At 36.2% G+C, this 21820-nt stretch overlaps 1 protein-coding gene across 4 annotated transcripts in view; it reads right to left on the reverse strand.

Annotated features, from left to right (window-relative positions):
• LOC124396137 (latent-transforming growth factor beta-binding protein 4) overlaps positions 1–20122 on the reverse strand; it is a 59482-nt gene extending 39360 nt beyond the window's left edge. For all 4 annotated transcript variants that reach the window (XM_046865149.1, XM_046865147.1, XM_046865148.1 and 1 more), the window contains exons 1-4: positions 19533–20122; positions 13096–13317; positions 8446–8723; positions 6807–6906 (exon numbers count right to left, since the gene is read on the reverse strand). In XM_046865149.1, coding sequence (XP_046721105.1) covers positions 6807–6906; positions 8446–8723; positions 13096–13317; positions 19533–19740 — 808 coding nt within the window. In that variant the 5' untranslated portion in view covers positions 19741–20122. The remainder of the gene's footprint in view (positions 1–6806; positions 6907–8445; positions 8724–13095; positions 13318–19532) is intronic.
• Positions 20123–21820: the final 1698 nt, after the last annotated feature.

Genomic DNA, 21820 nt, shown 5'->3' on the forward strand with positions numbered 1-21820 from the left:
CCAAATTCTTGGAAGCAGAAAGTTGACGCAAACTTCTAGACAGACATCAAAGACATTTCATGCTGGTTTTGTAAATGAATAAGATTATTTCTCTGAGGGTTTAAGATCGATCCTTCTCCCCCTTTACGTGCAACTGTATTAAATTGAAAATCTCTAGTTATAATTTATAGAATGTTACATAAACAATAATCTATCCAAGCTGTGCTTAGCACTGACAATGTAGCTATGTTCCTAATATTATGTTTTGTGGCATACAGTCAACAGCTGTTCATTTTTGTGCAAAGACATCATACATCATACATTATAATCAGTGTTCACGTTACAGAGGATCTTAGGAGAGTTGAACTCTGTTAGCTGCTGCAAGGCGGATCCACACAGTTTACTCTATTGAGAAGAATATCATGTTTTTAAGTAGCTACACATATTTTTCTGGTGTAAGCAGCCTTAGGTTGGAGGGCCTTAGAGGAAAATGAAATTGTTGTTCTTCCTTCAACATACTTGAAGGATCAAGTAAAACCTCAAAAAAGCCATCGGTGCCTCTGGCTTTGAATAGCTTAAGTATTTATATACAAGAAAATGTAGTCCATTTTTTATTACTGATTTAGTTTTGATAGCAATGAATAGAACTATTCTAAAGGTGATGCATTTCAGTAGAAGGTGATAGAGGCATTATTGAGATCTATGCCTACTACTGTTAAAGCATCTCTAGCCTCTGGAAATAATAATAAAAGAAAAAGATCCTTTATTTCAGTGATATCCAAGAGCTCATCCAGCTTAAATATTTCATTATTTCCTGCATATTTCAATATGTGGTTACTTATTTTGTATTTGCGATTCATTTTGGACAGTGCAAGAGGAAAATAATGTTGATGTCCATCCATCCATCCATCCATCCATCCATCCATCCATCCATCCATCCATCCATCTACTCTACAAATCGTTTACTTAATGTTGCATTTTTTTTAACTGTGAACTTAAAATTAGTAGTTTATATATATACATATAAATACGTATGTATATATATATATATATATATATATATATATATATATATATATATATATATATATATATATATATATATATACACAAAAGTGAAGTGAAACACAATGTTTAATATAATGTCAAAACTTGTCACTAACTTTGTGTCTGTATTTAGAATGGAACCCAGATGGTTTAGATTGCAGTGTGTATTGTAAGTTGCACTAAACCTCAAAGCAGAACATCATGATCAAAATTAAAAAGCTCTACTAAAGGCTTCCAAGTTCTCATAGTGTCAGTGCATTAGTCAGAGGACCCTTGGGTCAGACTTCATAAAACATGATGTTCTTGCTCAATCGTGCTGGCCCAGCCTGAGCATTGTGCAAAGGAGAATTGTGCAACTACATGATTAAAATTATCCGTGTCAACAGAATGCTCCTGTACATGTTCCTACCAATGTGCAACTTAGAGTTAATTAATATGAAGAAGCCTGAAAGAAACTGTATGGAAGTTCTTCCCATGCTCAAGGATCCTCCTGATATATATATTTTATATCTCATAATTATCATTCACAAAACATGTGATGTTGGATCATTATACTGTATGTAACTTGCTACTTTTTGTAATTTTTTGTAGGTAACATATGGAACAATTTTAACATCATCATCATCAGGTTAGGTCAACATTTCTGCAAAATCATGATACAGACTTTGTCCATAATGCACAATCCACCACTAGATCAGAATGCCATGCACAGCCACATAGTAAACAATTAATCTGTTTAACGTCACTTTAGCACCAATGACACATAATATGGATCAGGTACTCCTGCCCTTTAAATTTGCTTTTCTATTTCTAATTATTTATTAAATACATTCTGTGATGGACAAAGACCTGAAGACCTGAAGAATAAAGAACACAAAGTGATAAGTGATAGACGAAACACTGGCACACCTCCATGTTTTGAGAAGAAATCTGCCTAGATGAACTTCTTGCTGAGAGGAAGAACACCATTTTCTCATCTCTCCATAAACTTTTCAGCAAGAAATTCACTTCATTGTCTATACTTTATATAGTATGTACTTTATTGTCAGTAGACTGAACAGACCTGGGAAAAAAATGCCTATACTTTTACTGTGGTGTGAAAACTGTCCTTAGCAGCATAGGAGAGCATTGATGCTGTAAATACATTCAGTGTCTTCATTCCCAAATCAATCTTCTTTTATATATGGTGATACCTTATGAAGACAGATATTTTCATTCTTAAGTATTCATCACCACCAGAGTTGCAAGCACCGTCTTCAATTTCAGGACATTGTAAGACCCACTATTACCCACCCAGTGAAGACATCTTGAAATTCTCCTTCTCCTCTGACAAAAGTTAGAACATACAGATAGCTGTGTTCATAGTAGGGCTGTAGCTATTGATTATTTCAATAATCGAGTATTCTACCGATTATTCCAACAATTAATCGAGTAATCAGGTAAGAAGTGCTTTTTCTTTATTAAAGAGCAATACTAAATAGTAAAGAGAAAATAAGACGGGTCTCATAAAACGAACAAGTAATTTGTTTCCTTTTTAGAAAAAAATTACATTTTATTGCAGAAATTGCATGCAAGAATATCTGTGAAAACTAAACCCATTGAGTGCATACAAATACAATGTAAATACAAATATATAATATCAAAAATCAAAAAATTTATATCAATTTCAGATTACTTAAGCCATTTATTTAAAGAATACACTGTATGGTGTTTTCTTTATGTTTTAGTTTGAAATGATCCCAAACTTTGGAACCATTCTGTCACTTTTTATTTGCCTGAATCCTATGAAAGCCCAAGTCTGGCTAAAAAAAAGTTTGCCTAATTCTGACTTTTTTCTTGCAATTTTCTCGTAATTCTGACTTGTTCTGATTTGTTTTTTCCTGTCTCCTCCAGAGCTGATTGTTAGACAGAGTTCTCTTCAGAGATTTGGTTATATGGTTTCATTTTCAATGTGTAAAGCTTTCTGGCACTACAGAGGGGGTGATGTTGCCCGCTTGGAATTGCAAGCAGTTAAGTCAGAATTGAGAGAAAAAGAAGTCGAAAAACGGGCTTCTCCTCGCCCCTCACTGTTAACTCCCCATTCTGCCATTTCTCATTCTGCAGAGTCTTCTGTGTTTACCTGTCCAGAGCGGTCCAGAGTTTAGCATATAGTGTGTCAGTAATAATGGTCCGTGAGGAAACACAGTGTTCCATATATAGTTAAATGGACTAAACAAAGCATCGAGGCAAATAATTTGCTTCAATTCGTTTTTTGTATTTAAATTACTCACGTTACTCAAGGAATTGTTTAAGTCCTAGTTAATAGATGTGAACCTGAGACGTGGTGGCAATGGCTGGGTTTTCTCATATTTGCCCATCACACAAACCTAAAATTATGCTCCATTCTCCACTTTATCATACAGCATCATACAGTCCAGGCTCAAAAGCACTCAAAAGAAACACACAAAAAACAGATGCACTTTATTTTACGTATTTTGCTTGTTCTATTCCAGAACCCTTAAAACCCCACAAGACAGGACAAATGTACCTCATAATGTACCTCAACATTGACGTATTGTCATGCTAATCATGCTAAACTCTGACCCAAAGGCTATTAGAATCTGTATATCCAAGAGTGACTAAGGCTCAGGAACTGGTCCAAAGCATTTATTATTGGGTATCCATGGTAAATGATATTCATCATTTTGCAAAACTATGTTTTTAAAAAGTTTCAGGTTATCATTCCTATGCTAATGGCCAAGCTGAAAAAGCTCATCAAAAATGTAAAAGAAAAAAGGTATTTTGCACTGAACACCCTGTGGAATGTTTTTTTCCCCTTCTATGAACTAGTAAATTCACTTAAAAAAAAACAGGCATCCACTCAGTCGCTTGACATCTGCCATTTGGAGTTTTCCTCTGCTTCTATTGTTCAATAAATGCATAATAAAATTTCATCATTCTGCTAATATGTGATGACAGTCAGTCACAAATGTGTGCTGTCCTCCCAAATAAATCACCAAATATCAGCTATCTTATTAAGAGTCTTGGCTAGTACTCTTTAGATACAGCTTAGCAGACTAGCAATATTAAACCCATACAGAGCTTAAAAGTACAAAGGTAATGGCTTGCTTAGACAATATTGTTTAGCTATTCTCTTGAAATCTCATGAAATTAAAACCATACTGGTTTTTAGCAGTACATGAAGCATTAGTAGGAAAGAAAGTATGCCTGCAATTTGGTTATTAAAATGTAGGGACAATCCATTTACTGGAATGTTTTTTGGAAGGTAAAAGCAAACCAGGGAATAGGGAGGAAGCCCATGAATAAAGAAGGACATTCAAAACTTTCCACAGACAGTAACTCAAGCTGAAATAAACTGGAACCATAGAGCTGGAAGTCAGTAAAGCTTCCTACTGCTACACAAGCATGATGTTTGACTATATATGTGCTTTGGCAAAAACACATCTCTTCTTTAATCAACTTGATGCATTCGGCTTTCAGTTGTCGACATTACAATGGTATGTAGGCCTGAAGTGTACAGATATTTACTCAAATTTAATTATAAGCATCACAGGATCTATTTGTCTCATATTACCAAAATAGAGAAAAAGCCTTTTTGGACATTTGAGATGCCTCTAATTTTCAGCTAAGAACTGTCTCAAAGAATCAACCCATTTGAAAAGGACACAGCACTACCAGGGGTCATCTGTCAAATCAGGACACCACAACCAATAGTAAAATCTATTATATATATATAATCAGCAGCTGATTTTGCATGCAAACACAGACACAAAAACAAGGTATAGATAACACAATGCTATATGCAGTAATTCACAAAAGTGAGATACTCACATTTCAGCAACCATTTTAGTATATCTTCTCAAGGGACTATACTATAGAAATTAAACTTGGATATATATTAGAGAAGCCTTTAGAAGCCTCTTCTGAAGCTGGCTAACGAGAAAGCCTGCAAAAAAGTTAATAAAATTAACTTGTTTGGTTGAGGAGTACCAAAGAATTTGTGTCTTGCCTACAGTCAAGCATTGTGGTGGTAGTATCATGGTATGGGACTGCATCAGTGCTGCTGTTACTGGGGAGCTGCAGTTTATTGGGAGAAACGTGGATTCCAATATGTACTGTTACATTCTGATGCCCTGACTTCAGAAACTGGGTCAAACGGCATATTCCAACATAATAACAAACACCAAGATGACAATTGCCTTGCTGAATGTGAAGATGATTGAGTGTCCAAGTATGTCTAAAAACCTAAACAGTATTGAGCACCTGCGGGACATCCTTATGTGGGATGAGGAAAAGCACCATGTGTCTAACATCCAGCAGCTCCATGATGTCATTATGGAAGAGTGAGTGGAAGAGGATCCCAGCAACAACTTGTGTAGATCTGGCAAATTCCATGCTCAGAAGGATTAATGCAGAGCTGGATAACAATGGTGTTTGACACTTTGCACACTTTGACATGTTCACTTAGGGTTTACTTACTTTCGTTGCCAGATATTTAGACAATAATGGCTGTATGAGCACAGTAAATCTATACTGCTATAGAAGCTGCACACTGACTATTCTAAAGTATATCCAATTTTCCTTTCTAAAATATTGTCCCTTAAGAACATATAATAAAAAGGTGCTGAAATGTGAGGGGTGTACTCACTTTTGTAAGTGTATATATTTACACCGACCAGGCATACTATTATGACCTTATAACGTTATATTATTATGAGTGAATAACACTGATTATCTGATTATCTAAGTGACTATTTTGTTCAACAAATTGATGCATTGGAAGCAAGAGAAATGGGCAAGCGTAAAGATTTCAGCTAGTTTAACAAGGGCCAAATTGTGATGGCTACGGTCAGAGCATATCCAAAACTGCAGCTCTTGTGTGGTGTTCCAAAAGTGTTCCAAAGAAGGAACAGTGGTAAACACAGGGTCATGGGCAGCCAAGACAAGTTGATGTAAGTGGGGAGTGAAGGCTGGCCCATGTGGTCCTATCCAACAAATGAGAAAGTCAGCTAACTCTTAACACAGACAGACAGACAGACAGACAGACAGACAGACAGACAGACAGACACACACACACACACACACACACACACACACACACACATACACTCAACTGTTACAAACCTGAACTCAAACCCACACTCAGTACTCATTTCATCATATAATTATATTATAACTGTTTACATGCTGTATTCACATCCTCTCAATTGCTGCTTTTGCTGTTTTGCAAAACATTGTGTTTATGTTTACACATACACCTCTTTATAATTGTCTTTTTTGCACATTGTACCGTATGACACATTATTCAACAGGTATACTGGATGGCGCTATCTTGTGCATTTGTGTATCTGTCCTACACTGTCATGTTCTGTCTTTTGTCTTGCACTGTTTGCACTAGGTTGCACACGATGCACTTTACTGTATGTGACCAGGACGACCTACTTTAGTTGTTAGCTCTGTGTTCTGTTATGTAGCTCTGTGTTGTGTAATGAAGCTCTAAGCTGTTTTATGTAACACCATGGTTCAAGGAACGTTGTCTCATTTCACTGTGTACTGGGTCAACTATGTATGGTTGAAATGACAATAAAAGCTTCTTGACTTGACTTGACTTAGTCGTAAAGTTATGACTGGTAGGTGTATGTATATATGAATACAGGCTTTTTTTTTATGTTCTGTGAGGATAATACAAAACCTCACCAATATAAAAAATTTGGATAAATATGCTTTAATGACAATTGTATAAATTGTATAAATAATGTACATAGCTGTCGGAGTCATACCTGTTGGAGGGCAGAGTGTACAGTCCTTTATTCCCCATGCTATACCATTTCTCTTGCAGCATGTTTCCTGGCTGTGGAGGCCAGGCAGTGGAGAACTGCACTGTGGAAGAAAAACAATAAGGATTCATTAGGACCACCTACACTAGCATATTCAAGAAATGAGACCAGCTTCTTAACATATTGTTATTCGTATAGATATTACACATTACATGGGTGCACATGTTGGTCACTTAGCAAAGTTTACAGTCTGCTTTGCTTTGATTAATATCTTAAATCAGAGGAAAAACATACACAGATCTCCGATGTGCATGCTATATTGTACATGAAAGTACACTAGGCTTACATTACATACTAGCACATGGCACCAGATGTTGGAACTGGAGCAACTGTTTATTACAACCTTAATTTCCAGAATGGTAGGACACGAAGTAAACTGTAAATTAAAACAGAATGCAAATCTCAAAAACCCATATTTTATCCAAAATAGAACATAGAAAACATATCAAATGCTTAAACAGAGAAAATTTACAATTTTAAGTAAAAAAAAAGTCATTTTGGATGCAACACAGTAACAGGTCAGTAAGAGAATTGGGTATAAATTGTGTATCTTAAAGAGACAAAGCCACTCAGAAGTAAAGATGGGCAGGGCTTCAGCAATCTGTGTTTACAAATTGTGAAATAATTTCAGAATAATGTTCCTCAACATTAAATTGCAAAACAAGAAAAGCAGAATATCTCATTAATTACATTACAGATCACCAAAACTTCAGCAACTGGTTTCAGCAACTAAGCCTGGCCCTATCCCAACTTTTTTGAAACCTGTTGCAGCCATCAAAAATCTAAATTACCTTATTTTTTTCTTTAAAATTGTATATATATATATATATATATATATATATATATATATATATATATATATATATATATATATATATATATACTCAGTTTAAACATTTGATATGTTTTTCAATATCTCTGTTTCAAATAGAATTTGGATGTATGAGATTTGCAAATCGTTGCATTTTGTTTTTATTTACATTTTACACAGTGGTCCACTTTACACTTTTTGGGAATTGGGGTCATAGTAAGATTAGCACAGTATCAACCTGATACCTGTATTGATGCCTCATAAAGTAAGGTTAGCTTTTTAGCTTTTAAAATGTCCATGAGGGTATATCGCAAAACAGATCTAATCCTCTATAACTGCATATCAAATACTTTGCCATGTACTGTGTAGTGTATTATTTATCATGTATTACACACAAACTGCATACTACTGCATACTAGGTTCTCCATAATAAAATATTACCGATGGTGTATCTTGTTGTACTGTTTAGTACGATAGCATGCAAGGCTTGCTACCCCAGCATTGTGCATATAATCTGGCCAAATTATCATCATACCACATTTTATACAATACACAAGATTTAATTAATTCCTTTTCATCTTATTTGTGTTGTTAAACCAAACATATCTCGCCAGTTCTGTAATTATACCATGTATATGAATATGTCCAGTTGGCAAGTCTGACAATCTAAATTCATAAGGCATGATGTGTTTTCTACACTATTGCCTGACTTGTTAAATGTGGAGAGACTGTGCAAGAGTGTGTGGTGTCTGTGTGTTGTATATTCCTCACCTGGCCATTGCGAACTTCTCTGAAGCAATATTTAAACACAGAATCCTCTGTGTAGATAGAGTCTCCCCTTAATGTTTGGGCCTGGACAAGAGCAGGTTGATCCTCTGCTCTGTCTGCCAGAAACATACTGCTATGATCACTGTTGCCACTGGAACCTGAGAGTCTTGATGATCGAATCATGGTCTCCGAGCCTGAACTTGAAGTGACCTTCACCACCTGGTGAATCTTCACTCTTGCCTCAGGAGGGTGATGGACTCGAACTGTCACCATAGGAGATCCTATATACATGAACACACAGCAGCCACACATGCATACACAAACATAAACTTTATCACATTAATAAATACTGTACAGTGCATACTGGAAAGTATTGACAGGGCTTCACTTTTTCCACATTTTGTTATGTCACAGCTTTAGTCCAAAATGAATGAAATTCATTATTTAAAAAAAATTCTATCTACAATACCCCATAATGACAATGTGAAAGAACTTCGTTTAAAATCTTTGCAAATTTATTAAAAATAAAAAATGAAAAAAATCACATGAACATAAATATTCACAGACTTTTTTTGAGCAGGTGCATCCTGTTTCCAGTAATCATCCTTGAAATGTTTCTACAAGTTGATTGGAGTCCACTTGTGGTAAATTTCGTTGATTGGACATTATTTAGAAAGGCACACACCTGTCTATACAGTGTAAGGTCCCACAGTTAACAGTGCATGTAAGAGCACAAACCAAGCCATGAAGTCCAATTGATTGTCTGCAGACCTCTGAGACAGGATTGTATCAAGGCACACATCTGGGGAAGGGTATAGAAACATTTCTGCAGCATTGGAGGTTTCAATGAACACAGTGGCCTCCATTAATTATAAATAGAAGAAGTTAGGAAGTTTGGATGTTTTTCAGCGGCAGGAACTGAAAGACTAGTCAGGATCAAGGTAAAGATAAATGCAGCAATGCACAGACACATCCTTGATGAAAACCTGTTACAGAGCACTCTGGACCTCAGACTAGAGCGACGGTTCATCTTCCAACAGGACAATGACCCCAAGCACACAGCCAAGATAACAAAGGAATGGCTACGGAATGACTCTGTGAATGTCCTTGAGTGGCCCAGCCAGAGCCCAGACTTGAACCCAAATAAACATCTCTGGAGAGATCTGAAATGGCTGGGTCGCTCCCCATCAAACCTGATGGAGCTTGAAAGGTTCTGCAAAGATGAATGGGAGAAACTGGCCAAAAATAGGTGAACTAAGCTTGTAGCATCATACTGAAAAAGACTTGAGGCTGTAATTGTTGCCAAAGGTGCTTTAACAAAGTATTGAGCAAAGGTTGTGAAAACACTGTACATGTGACTTTTCTCACTTTTTATTTCAAACAAACTTCTTTCACATTGTCATTATGGTGTATGGTTTGTAGAACTCTGAGCAAAATAATACATTTAATCCATTTTAAATTCCAATAAGACTGTAACGTAACAAAATATGGAAAAAGTGAAGCATTGTGAATAATCTGCACTGTGTATACTAATTAGTAATTCACAGAGCCTGTCAAAAGGTTGTAAACATCAAGTCTTTTATAATTTTTGAAAGACACATGCATGTTACTTTTGTTTATATGCAATATACTAGGTCATTTAATGATATGAACATTTTCTTTGCCCAAACAAATATTTATATGTACAGATGTTAAACTTTATTTTCATCGAAAAATCCTCCCTTAGTAGGAATAACAGCTTTACACACTCTTGACATCCAGACAGTTAATTTGTCCAAACATACAGCTGAAACACTTTGAAATGATTCTTGTAAAACTTGCCAAAGGTGTCCTTGGCCAGTTGAATATTTATTTCTGACCTTGTGATCCAGTTTATCCCAGAGCAGTTCATAAGATTTAGGTGCTGTGATTTAAGCAATTCCATGATAGATTAAACTTCAGCCGACTGTTTTCTTTTTAAATAATGCTTACAGAGCTTGGACATATTCTTCGGGTCATTGTTTTGTTGTATGATAAAGTTGTTTCCAGTTATCCACAGTATAGATGGAATTATCTGGTATTGAAATATGGAATAGTAGCCATATTGGTTCGATATTCCTTTCACCCAGAATAAGTGCCCAACATTCCCTGCTTGAAAACAGCTCCAAACCTTCAAGCTTCCACCTCCATGTTTAAATGTGTGAGGCAGTCTGCTAACATCTTCTCTCCTGTTCTCTGTCTTACATAAGCTCTACTGTAAACCAAAAAAATTTAAATTAGGACTCATCTGTCCACACAACTTTCTTCCAGTCATTTACTGTTTAATTCTTTTGTGTTTTTGTGGTTAACCTTATTTGTTGCAAATAAACAAAAGGAACATGCATGTGTTTTAAAAACCATAAAAGGCTAGGGTTTCCAAACTTGTAGCAGGCCCTGTACTTTCAATTATTCCATAATAATAACTGCAACTCCTAGCTGTTTGCAAGACTAGTTTGCTAGTAGTAAAAAAATAAAAACATAAAAAATAAAAATCAGGTTGGACAATTCACAGCTCAAAAGATCAAATTTGTTTCTAACTATTTCATAAACACGGGAAAATGTTAGTGAATAATTGCTTTTAAACTAAAGAAAACCATCTAAGATTTAGTTTTTAAGATCAGCTTGAATAAAAAAAAGATAAGTTATATCACAAACATTGCAGGAGAAAGCTAGCTCAGAACGAACACTGGTCATCAGAATCCTACCATCTTCTTAATGGATGCTGAAAATCATCCAATATCGTGATCTGCTTTTTCATTATTATTAAGAATTTAGTCTCATTCCTAGTATACCACATGTTTGTTGATATAAACTGTTTAACAAAAAGATTTACAACACCAAATAGGCCATGACATCAACAGTGCTTCCCACACTGTATGCATGAGCCAAATATGTGAAAATAATGCAGTTGTGCAAGACTTTAGTGTTAACAACCCAGAGTCAAGAAATCCTTGAGCATGAGCATCAATGTGGTTTAAATTCAGAGATGTATTGCTGTAAAATGTAATGAGACGACCTGGGGAAGCAGAGCACCAAGTAGTGAACACTAGGGAAAGATTAAGCAGGAGATTAGAATGTAATAGAATCATTGCCTGTTCTCTTTAGCCATGTGGAGTTTGTTATGAGTGTGAGTGAGTGTGAAAGAGAGAGAGAGAGAGAGAGAGAGAGAGAGATATTTTGTGTTAGGGGCATTGTGTTAGGGGTATCGCCTAGGGTATAGCCTAGTTATGAAATATTGCTTTTTAAAGAGTTATCAGCGCATTAACCGTAAACCAGTTAAATCCAAAAAAAATTTTAATGCGCAACAAAAAGAACTGCTTGATTGTTTTTCACAACTTTATTTAATAGGTCATGTGAAAATTTCATGAAATTCCAAAACTGGGACTCCAGTCTCAATGAGCCAAATGATATGAAACGGTGGTAGATTCCTCTCAATCTTTACTAATTTTGTCTTTATCTTTTTTCCTCCTATGGAAACAGTAGATGAGTCAACTGATATGTTTATCTGCAATGTTACAATTGTCATTTTGAAATCTCTAATACAAAACCTTCTAAAAGCCCCAGCCATTACCACCTCTCACATTAGTACTAACTCGCCTTGTTTGAATTTTCCAGACTGATAAAAGGCACTGTCAAGATAAATTGAGTTAATATCATGTAATGTATATGTATGTTTGTTTTAGCTGATGTTACACAAATAATAGTTTAGTATATTTCTTAGGAATGCCTCCAAAATTTTGTATCTTGCACTTTTTGGGATCATAAGTGCCACATGAGTTTTTTTTAAATATTACAGTCAAGGTCATCTTACACTAATAATAATGCTGCTTCTGCATACACTAAAACAGTTTTCATACAGGTTTTCTTGTTATTGTACTGCAGGTACAGTAAGATGTATGTATTCATTCACAATTAATTGAAGATATATTTAACAATTTTGTGGAATAATAAAAAAATGAAGGTAAACATAAACTTTCAATCAGCAACCTTTCTTTTTATTTACTTTTCTAGCTCCAGTTCTGTACTCTGTAAAAGTACACATCACGAGCCCAAATATTACTCTAAGAAATATTTTCCCTTTTATTTTGTTATAAATATTAAAAGTTGCAAGAACTATAATTATTTATGCATTCAACATTCCATCTTTTTTTATATTAATATTTTATTTAATTTTATGACCTTATTTATTTATGAATTAAGACATAAGATAAAAAAATAGAAAAAGTAATTAAATGATAATTAAATACATTTCCCAAAGTAAAAATATCTTAAAAGGTATAACTACTTTAACACACTTGCCTACATTAACAACATAAAAGTAGGCAAGTTTCTTTTATAACTTTTTTTAACTGTAGAAATTGGCTTAAAATTATATTGGGTTAATTGTATTGTTTTATGATAGAAAGTTATATACTGAAATGGTTGGTAGCAGTAAATGTCCAAATTGTCAGAAAATGGGGTTTAAAAACAGTGTGCAATGAGTGTGTGTGTGTGTCTCTGAGGAAAACGTTGGATTATTGTTTAATAACTGCCTTTTATATTTTATTGTAGAATAAGACACAGCCAGTCACAATCTCCATGTCAAATTCCAATCCATAGATTCTGGTCAATCAAGACACAGTTAGTTTAACTTACCATTAGTGAGGTTCTGCTGTCGATTCTGTAAAGGAAGGACGTACTCCGAATGCATCAGCCCCTGACTTGTTGCCCTTGAAGGTATCTTCTCAATCTCATTGACAGAGGAGAAAGATGAAGGTGCAGGGATATGGCAGAATTTTCCAGTAAAGTTCAAAGGACAGAGACATCTATCTTTCTGAATGCACACACCTCCATTTTTACACAACAAGGGGCACAGAACTAAAGAGAAAGACACAGAGAGAAACTTAGATACATTTCATCGAATCAAAGTCAGTATGCTGAATGCACTTTTTGGACCTTTTATTAGTTACAGCTACATAAGATACAATCTGGATGTACATCATAGGTCTACAGTTCCATCCTCTTTACCAGTATTTTATTTAAAACAATTCGAATGAAGTGTTATGTCTGCACCATAATACACTATTATCTGGAGATTCTTATATCTTCAATTTGTCTGTGAACTGTTCATTTGTTTTGTGTTTTTAAATATATTTACTCTTAACTAGCTAGAAATCATTAACTAAAAATTTGTTGACATAAAATCAAATTTTATGTGTGTAAAACATTGAACAATAAAACTGCCACAAAGCAGCTATGCAGAAATCCAGACACACCCTTGATCCATAATAAGCAGGCCAGAGGACAGAGTGTCTAAGACACTAAGAAAAACTCTGAGACACCATGAGGAAGGAACCAACCTTGAAAGGGAACAAATCTACTTCTTGTTGGCAATGGGCAGTGGAATTAACAATTATTGCTCTTCCACATTTCATTTCATTTATTTAATTTTATTACAATCATCACAGTTTTTAATATAAGGTTTACAATTCAACATATATGGTAAAAGACTTAAAAAAAAGTTTCCAACAGTGAGGTAGACATACTATTGCATATTGCTACAGTAGAATAGAACCAAAATTGTTTATTTGGAACATTTATGAGCGTTGTATCTAAACTATACATACAAAATATGTATGTACAACAAATATGTGGGATGGAAGAATGACAATTATCTTAGCATACATGTGATTGCTACTCTGTATGGACAAAGGTAGTCGGACACCTGACCTTTCCAGCCATATGGGATTTTTCCCAAAACTGTCACCACAAAAATGTAAGCACAATTGAATAGAAAGTCTCGATAGCATTACATTTTCCCTTCATTTCATGTAGGAGATCCAAACCTGTTCCATACAAAAGCCAGCTCCATACATATATGCTTGAAATGGGTTGAAGTGGAAGATCTCCTGCTATAGAGCTCTCTGGATAAATTATGCTGACTGCACACCAGGCCTCCACACCCCACATCAGTACCTGACTTTATTAACACACATGTGGTTGAATAAGCACAAATGTTCATGAACACACTCCAAAATCTAGTGGACCATCTTTCCAGAAGAGTGGGGTCTAAATATAGAATGGGATGTTCAAAAAACACATGCAAATCTTATGTTCAGGTGTCCACAAATTTTTGTCCAAATAGTGTATCTTGAATATTGTCCTATTTGTTTAGGATTTCATATTATAATATTTCAGTAAACAAATATAAGATAATTAATCCTATTTCTGCACATTTATATTCATTGCAAACTGATTTCAAGCTATTTGCACTCTATTCAGACTGAAACTAGTCTTTTTCTATTGACCAACTGTTTCATTTAAAGCATTTATTACTAAAAACAAAAAAATATCAAGTTTTTTGTTTTTAGAAATAAATGCTTTAAATAAACTTTTCCACACAAAACTGTGTATTCAACAGTCGAAGAGACACCCCGTTGTTTCACTTACATATTATATCTATATCTTATTATCGAATTATCACTGAATGTGGTCTTTCATTAACACAGACTGCTTCAAACCAACCTTGTGAAATACTGAAAATTGCCATATTTGTTAAATTATAAAGATTTTATTTTTAGAAATGCATATGGATGGATAAAAACGCTGTGTTCATGTCATTTTATGCGTATTCATAAAAACTAATTTAAAAAGATTTTAGTATTGCTTGTCTTTTAGTTATTATGCATTCACTCTTGCATATGTACATCATCAAATATACCAACACACACACACACACACACACACACACACACACACACACACACACACACACACTCACACTCACACACACACAGACATACATTAGGTAAAATCTTGGACATTTTCCAAAGTCCACAACTATCCATCAATTTTATGACTGATCTTTTTTTAGACCATACCTGGTTGTCCAAAGGTGTTCGTGTGTGTGCGTTTTCTCCAACACACATTTAAAGTTGGCCCAAGACTATTAGAAAAAATAAACTGATGTGTGCCAATGATTGTGTAGAAACCAAAGAGCCCAAGTTTTATCACACAGAATCACCAGAGGCATTACTTTACTCATGACATCACAATGATCTCATGCAGTTTAAGTAACAAGACCTCATTGTTTGCTGAGTCAGATCAGTCCTGCAATGTGTGCGTGTGTGTGCGTATGTGTGTGTATTTAATATTTGAAACTGAATTGTTTACTGTTATTTATATATACTGTACACATTTACCACAGAAAGAACAACATGCTGCCTTGTGCATAAGTAACTGTGAAAGCAGTAATGTGTTGCAAATCCTGTCAGGATGAAAAATGTCAGAACAGTAATAAAATAATAAATAAATAAAAAATCACACACTATGGTTTTAGCTCTTAGTGAATGCTTCATTCAGTACATGAGCAGCTTGACATATTTTGTAATAAGCAGCAAGTTTAGGTAATATTCTGACAGCATGTGTTATTATTTAAGGAGGTTTTTTTTCTTACAGAGATGGAGCTGCAGTTGAGGCATGCCAGCGTTGAAGAAAATGTGCTGTGTTGTAATCATTTAGTTCAGTTCCACGTATGAGACATGTGAAACATCTTTGAATGTTATGGATTAATGATATTACCCTTACTATCATTTTGATAAGAGAATCTGAAAAGCATTTTGGTTTTACACACACACACACACACACACACACACACACACACACACACACACACCAAAAATGGTTGGCTTATGATTTTTGAAATAAAGAAAGTATGTTCAATATTTTGATATTAAAGATTGTGCACATCTCTTGGCCCTATTAAAATGCTAAGGAGATGTATGATATTGACCATGTGAACTGCTTAGTTCAAAAGGTCAGATTCGTCCTAATCTCTTCCATTGAGGCATGTAGTTAGATGACTCTAATGTATTTGATTTAAAATGGATCATAAGTTTTTGCATATATTTGTGGAGTCTGTGTTCCAGCACTACACAAAAAAAAAATAGAAAATACAAATACTAAGACGCTGTAAAAATTTGTTATTGTCTATAATTGACAATTTGTTATTGTCTATAATTGTCTATATATATATATATATATATATATATATATATATATATATATATATATATATATATATATATATTTATATATATTTATATTTATTGTTTTTTTCTACAACAATCTAACACAATAGTAGAAACAAAACACTTATTTTGTATAACTCTTTGAGATGAAAATGCAGCTAAAGACATCCCACACTAATGTGCTTCAATATCTTGGAGCCTTGTAATGTATAATATTCATATTATACATGTGAATATGTGTGAACAATTGTGGTGTGTAGTTTTTATCTTTTCTTATTGTACTTGCAGCATGTGGTTTTAATTTAGCTCAAAATACCCCCTCCCATAGTTTTCCCTTCTTCGTTTCAAGTGTTAATGCAGAGTGCACTCTGTGTGTGTGTGTGTGTGTGTGTGTGTGTGTGTTTGTGCGTGCATGTGTGTGTGTGTGTGTGTGTGTGTGTGTCTGTGTCTGTGTTAAAGAGAAAGCATATGTGAAAGTTCCCAAAACACATTACATCCTTTAAAATTTTTGTGTTCTTTTACTCAACTTTTTTTCGTGTGTGTGTGTGTGTGTGTGTGTGTGTGTGTGTGCGTGTGTGTGTGTGTGATTTTTCTATTTTAGGATGCATAAACATAGCTAGGAGGAAATGATGTTAGTAAAGACCATATGGACATCTTCTTTCTGCTTTGTTTGTCAAATGTTGACACAATGACACAAATGTGTATGTGTGTGTGTGTGGGTGGGTGGGTCTTTATTTGTGTCGGTGTGTGTGTTCGTAAAGGTCAAATCTACAGTGTGAAAAGTTTAAAAGTGATTTGGTGAGCTTCTTTACTTTGAACATCAAATACCTCTCTGGGTTCGGTAGAAAACACCACCCTGTTTCATAAACAGCACACAATACACTAGCTAAAAATATGTGCACACCTGACTATCACTCGCTAACGTCTCAGTCCAGAAATTGTCTCCTTTTTGCTGCTTGCCTCTAGGCATCTGGAAAGGCTTTACGCTGTATATTGGAGCGTGGCTGTGGGAATTTGTGCTCATTCAGTCACAAGAGTATTAGTGAAGTCAGGTAGTGATGTCAGAAGAAAAAGTCTTGTGGTGTTCTGGTTCATCCCAAAAGTATTCAGAGGGGGTGAGATCATGGCTCTGTGCAAAACATGGCTCTGTACATTTTCATGCTGGAACGTGTTTGCGTCATTTTGCTTTAATAATAGGAAATCCTACAGCTAAATCCAATACAATCCTATAATATAATATTTTTGTGACAGCAGTTTGGGGTAAAAGCCAGACATATAGGTGCGATGGTCACGTGTCCACATACATCTCACCATACAGTGTAGTAACATAAGTTGAGGTTAATGGTCATGAAAGCTGGTCAGATGTAATTTCTTTTGAAATTTACTATCTGGCAAAGCAGAGACCTTAAAGACATTAAATTATCACAAAAATCTAATCTTGTAATAAAAAGAAAATGATTTATAGTGTCTCTCACTGATCCAAATCTGAGGGCACTATTGGGAATTCTTTTTATTTCATCAGATATCCAAGAAGTTAGCTAGGAAACAGCAATATTCCTCATATATGAGTTTACTGAGTGAAACACCTAATTAGCCTAAATAAGCTGAATTAAAGGCATTATCAGCTGTATATGCTAAATCTATACATCAGTAGTGACTGTATCAAATCTGCTGTGCAGGTTCTTTAAATGTGGCAGTTCCTGTCTTTGCCATTAAAAGTCGCAAAAGGAAAATATTCACCCCTTTTACACATCATTTATATTTGTCATCATGTCCCAGCATGCACCCTAGGCCTTTGTTACATTTTGGATAGCTAGAACTGCTAGAGTTTACATTGCACTTTGTTTTTTTTTGTTTTTTTGATGTAGAATCTTTCAAAGCAGCATGATCTAAGACGAGCATACATGCAAATCTGTTCTGTGTGTCGAGCTGTAATGCTGACATCTGATCCTTACTTTCTGTGACTCCTCTCACTCTGCCTCATTCATTCTGATCCCATTTCTGAATCTGGGAATGCTGTGGATGGTCTTAATGGACAATATTGCACTCAATTTAAGTTTCAGTTTCATCACCTGGATACAGAAGGCTTGAACTGGTTCTATAATAAAAAAGACATTGTTGCTCCTACTCAACATCCTGTTAGCACATTCTGTACTGTCATGATACAGTATAATATATGTAATTATGTAATATAATTACATATCATTATGTAAAAATATGTAATAATATAATAAAGTATAGTAAAAAATGTAGAAGAGTTGATTGATAATTTCAAAAAAGTATGCACTTGTTTCCTCAGGATTTCTTGGTTAATATCAGCCGTGGTTTGTTTCTTTTATATACACTGTGTGTGTGTGTGTGTGTGTGTGTGTGTGTGTGTGTGTGTGTGTGTGTTCATTTTTTAAAACTAGTAGAGAGTTTACCCCCCTCCCACCTTACGTTCAGCTTCATGCTCTACAAAGCTCAACAGTGTGTGTGTGTGTGTGTGTGTGTGTGTGTGTGTGTGTGTGTTCATTTTTTAAAACTAGTAGAGTTCCCCCCCCCCTTACGTTCAGCTTCATGCTCTACAAAGCTCAACAGTGTGTGTGTGTGTGTGTGTGTGTGTGTGTGTGTGTGTGTGGGTGGGTGGGTGTCTTGAGTGTCAAACAGCTGGAACCAGACTGCTGTATGTTTATGCTTGTGTGTGTGTGTGTGTATGTGTGTGTGTGGGTGTGTCCCCCCGTGTGTTTGTTTAGTTTAGTTAACTAATCATTCCCAAATACCTAATAAAGATATCACACACATCTGCATGTGTGTGTGTATGTGTGTGTGTGTGTGTGTGTGTATGTGTGTGTGTGTGTGTGTTTGTGTGTGTGTATACAAGTCCTTGGCAGAAAACACCTGGAACCAAACTGCTGAACTATTAGGATTGTTTAAGTTTTCCGAGATTTGCTCAGTTTTTTGTTCAGTCATACCATAAAAAAGTATGGGAAATAGGTGCATACAGTGTGTGTGTGTGTGTGTGTGTGTGTGTGTGTGTGTGTGTGTGTGTGTTTGTGTGTGTGTGTGTGTTTGTGTACTTACACACTCTGAAGCCGGACGAGTGTGTGGCATCCTCATTGCTGTACAGTGTGGTAATGTTGCCTCGTTCGCAGTAGTTGGTGCAGTGTCCGTTGGAGCAGCGCAGCCTGCAGATGGTTGGCGTGAAGAGCACTTTAATCCTCTCGGCCGCTGGAGACACATGCAGCAGTGCCGACGCACAACACAGCAGCACAATCAGTGTCCGAAACATTGTCTTACACACACATGCGCACACACACACATACACTGAGAAAAGAAGAGCTATGGAGCCTGAGTGAAGTCCATGCGTCCTCTTAGGTTCTCTCTGGTTTTTGTCTTATAGTTGCACCCAGACACACACACACACACACACTCACACTCACACACTAGCTAAAACACTCTCTCACACCTGTGGGTGTTTAGAAGAAATAAAAAATTGTATCAAGCTGCCTGTTTAGAAAGTTTTATCATCCCAAAAATCGGAAAAAGAAATGTAGTTTGAACAATCCAGTGTGTACTGAAGATGAGATCCATCACGCACTGAAGTGAAGCTCAGACACACATACACACACATGCACACACTGCTGTGTATAAGCAGAACTTTCAACGTCATATGAGAGGAGAGTGGGCGGCGAAAAAGGAAAGGAAAATGAAAGAGGGAGTCAGTGGGACATATAGAGAGGAAGGGAGAGAGAGAGAGAGAGAGAGAGAGAGAGAGAGAGAGAGAGAAAGGGGTACTGTACTGCTGGCACTGTATATGTGGCTGAGAACTGTTTGGAAGTGTGTGTGTGTGTGTGTGTGTGTGTGTGTGTTTGTGTGTGTGTGTTTGATGGTGGCAAGCTTGTACTTTTGTTCCACTCTCACACTTTTCACTTATTGTTCTTTGCACTAATAATTAGCCAGAAACTGCACTAGTAGAATGGAACGTGTATATATATATATAAAGGAAAATGAAGGTTTGTCACTTCTATCAGAAAGATCACATCAATACACAGATCCCCATTAACTTCACAAATTCGAGCACACACTTCTTATAGACCTATATAAAATGCTACACTGTGTAAAGTGGTAGCTGACTTCAGCTAAGACTGCCTTCTACAAGAAGAAAAAGTTTATGGTCTCTGCACAAGATCCTCGTAAGCTCCTCAACATCTTCTCTTCACTACTCTACCCCCCTGCTCCACCTGCTCCATCCTCCCTGGCAGCTGATGACTTCTAGAATAAGACGATTAAGGAAATTTGCCAGACCTTCACTTTCTCCCCAACAATGATTACACAACACAGTCAGAAATCCCCTACTCTTTTGCAAGTCATCCAATCTTGCAATCCCACCACCTGCCCTTTGGATCCAATGCCTTCAACTACGCTTCAGACTATCTCACAAAATCTTCTGCCCTTCATCTTCACAATCATCAATGGGTCCTTTACATCTGGCTATGTGCCAGCTCCTTCAAGCAAGCAAGGGTCATTCCCATCTTGAAGAAACCTACTCTGGATCCATCAGACATCAACAACTTTAGACCGGTATCACTTCTCTCCTTTCTTTCTAAATCTCTAGAAAGCATTGTTTTTAACCATCTCTCTGACTATCTTTCACAGAACAAGCTCCACGTTCCAAGCCAGTCTGGCTTCAAAGCGGCACATTCCTGCATGCTGCTCGATCAGCCAAGCTGTCATCTGTACTTATCTTCCTTGACCTTTCAGCAGCATTCGACAGTCAACCACAAGACTCTCTTATCTACCTTCAGAAGCCTCGGTATCTGTGGAACAGCACGGGAATGGTTTGCTTCCTACCTGGAAAGTCACTCATACTAGGTAACATGGAGGGGGTCCACATCTGCCAAATGCAGACTCACCATTGGTGTCCCACAAGGCTCATTACTTGGTCCCCTCCTTTTCTCCCTCTATACACACTCCATTGGTGAAGTCATATCCTCACATGGGTTTTCATACCACTGCTATTCTTACCACTGCTATGACTCGGATCTCGTCATGCTTGACTGACATATCTTCATGGATGAGTTAAGCTCATCAATTAAAACTCAACCCCAGCAAAACAAAACTGATGGTCATCCCAGGTGATTCAGCTCCAGGTCTAGATGTCAGAATAACTCTTTATGCTCTCATCCTAACTCTTTGCTCTCCCCTTCAGCCACTGCTCGCAACCTTGGGGTAACTATGGACAGTCAACTGTCCTGCTCCTCACATGTTGCTGATGGGGCTCGTTCTTGTCGATTTCTTCTCTACAGCATCTAAAGGATTCGACCATTTCTTTCCACACAGGCTGCCCAGCTGCTTGTTCTGTCTCTTTT

This window comes from Silurus meridionalis, chromosome 13 (genome assembly GCF_014805685.1).
Source record: "Silurus meridionalis isolate SWU-2019-XX chromosome 13, ASM1480568v1, whole genome shotgun sequence".
Lineage (NCBI taxonomy): Eukaryota > Metazoa > Chordata > Actinopteri > Siluriformes > Siluridae > Silurus > Silurus meridionalis.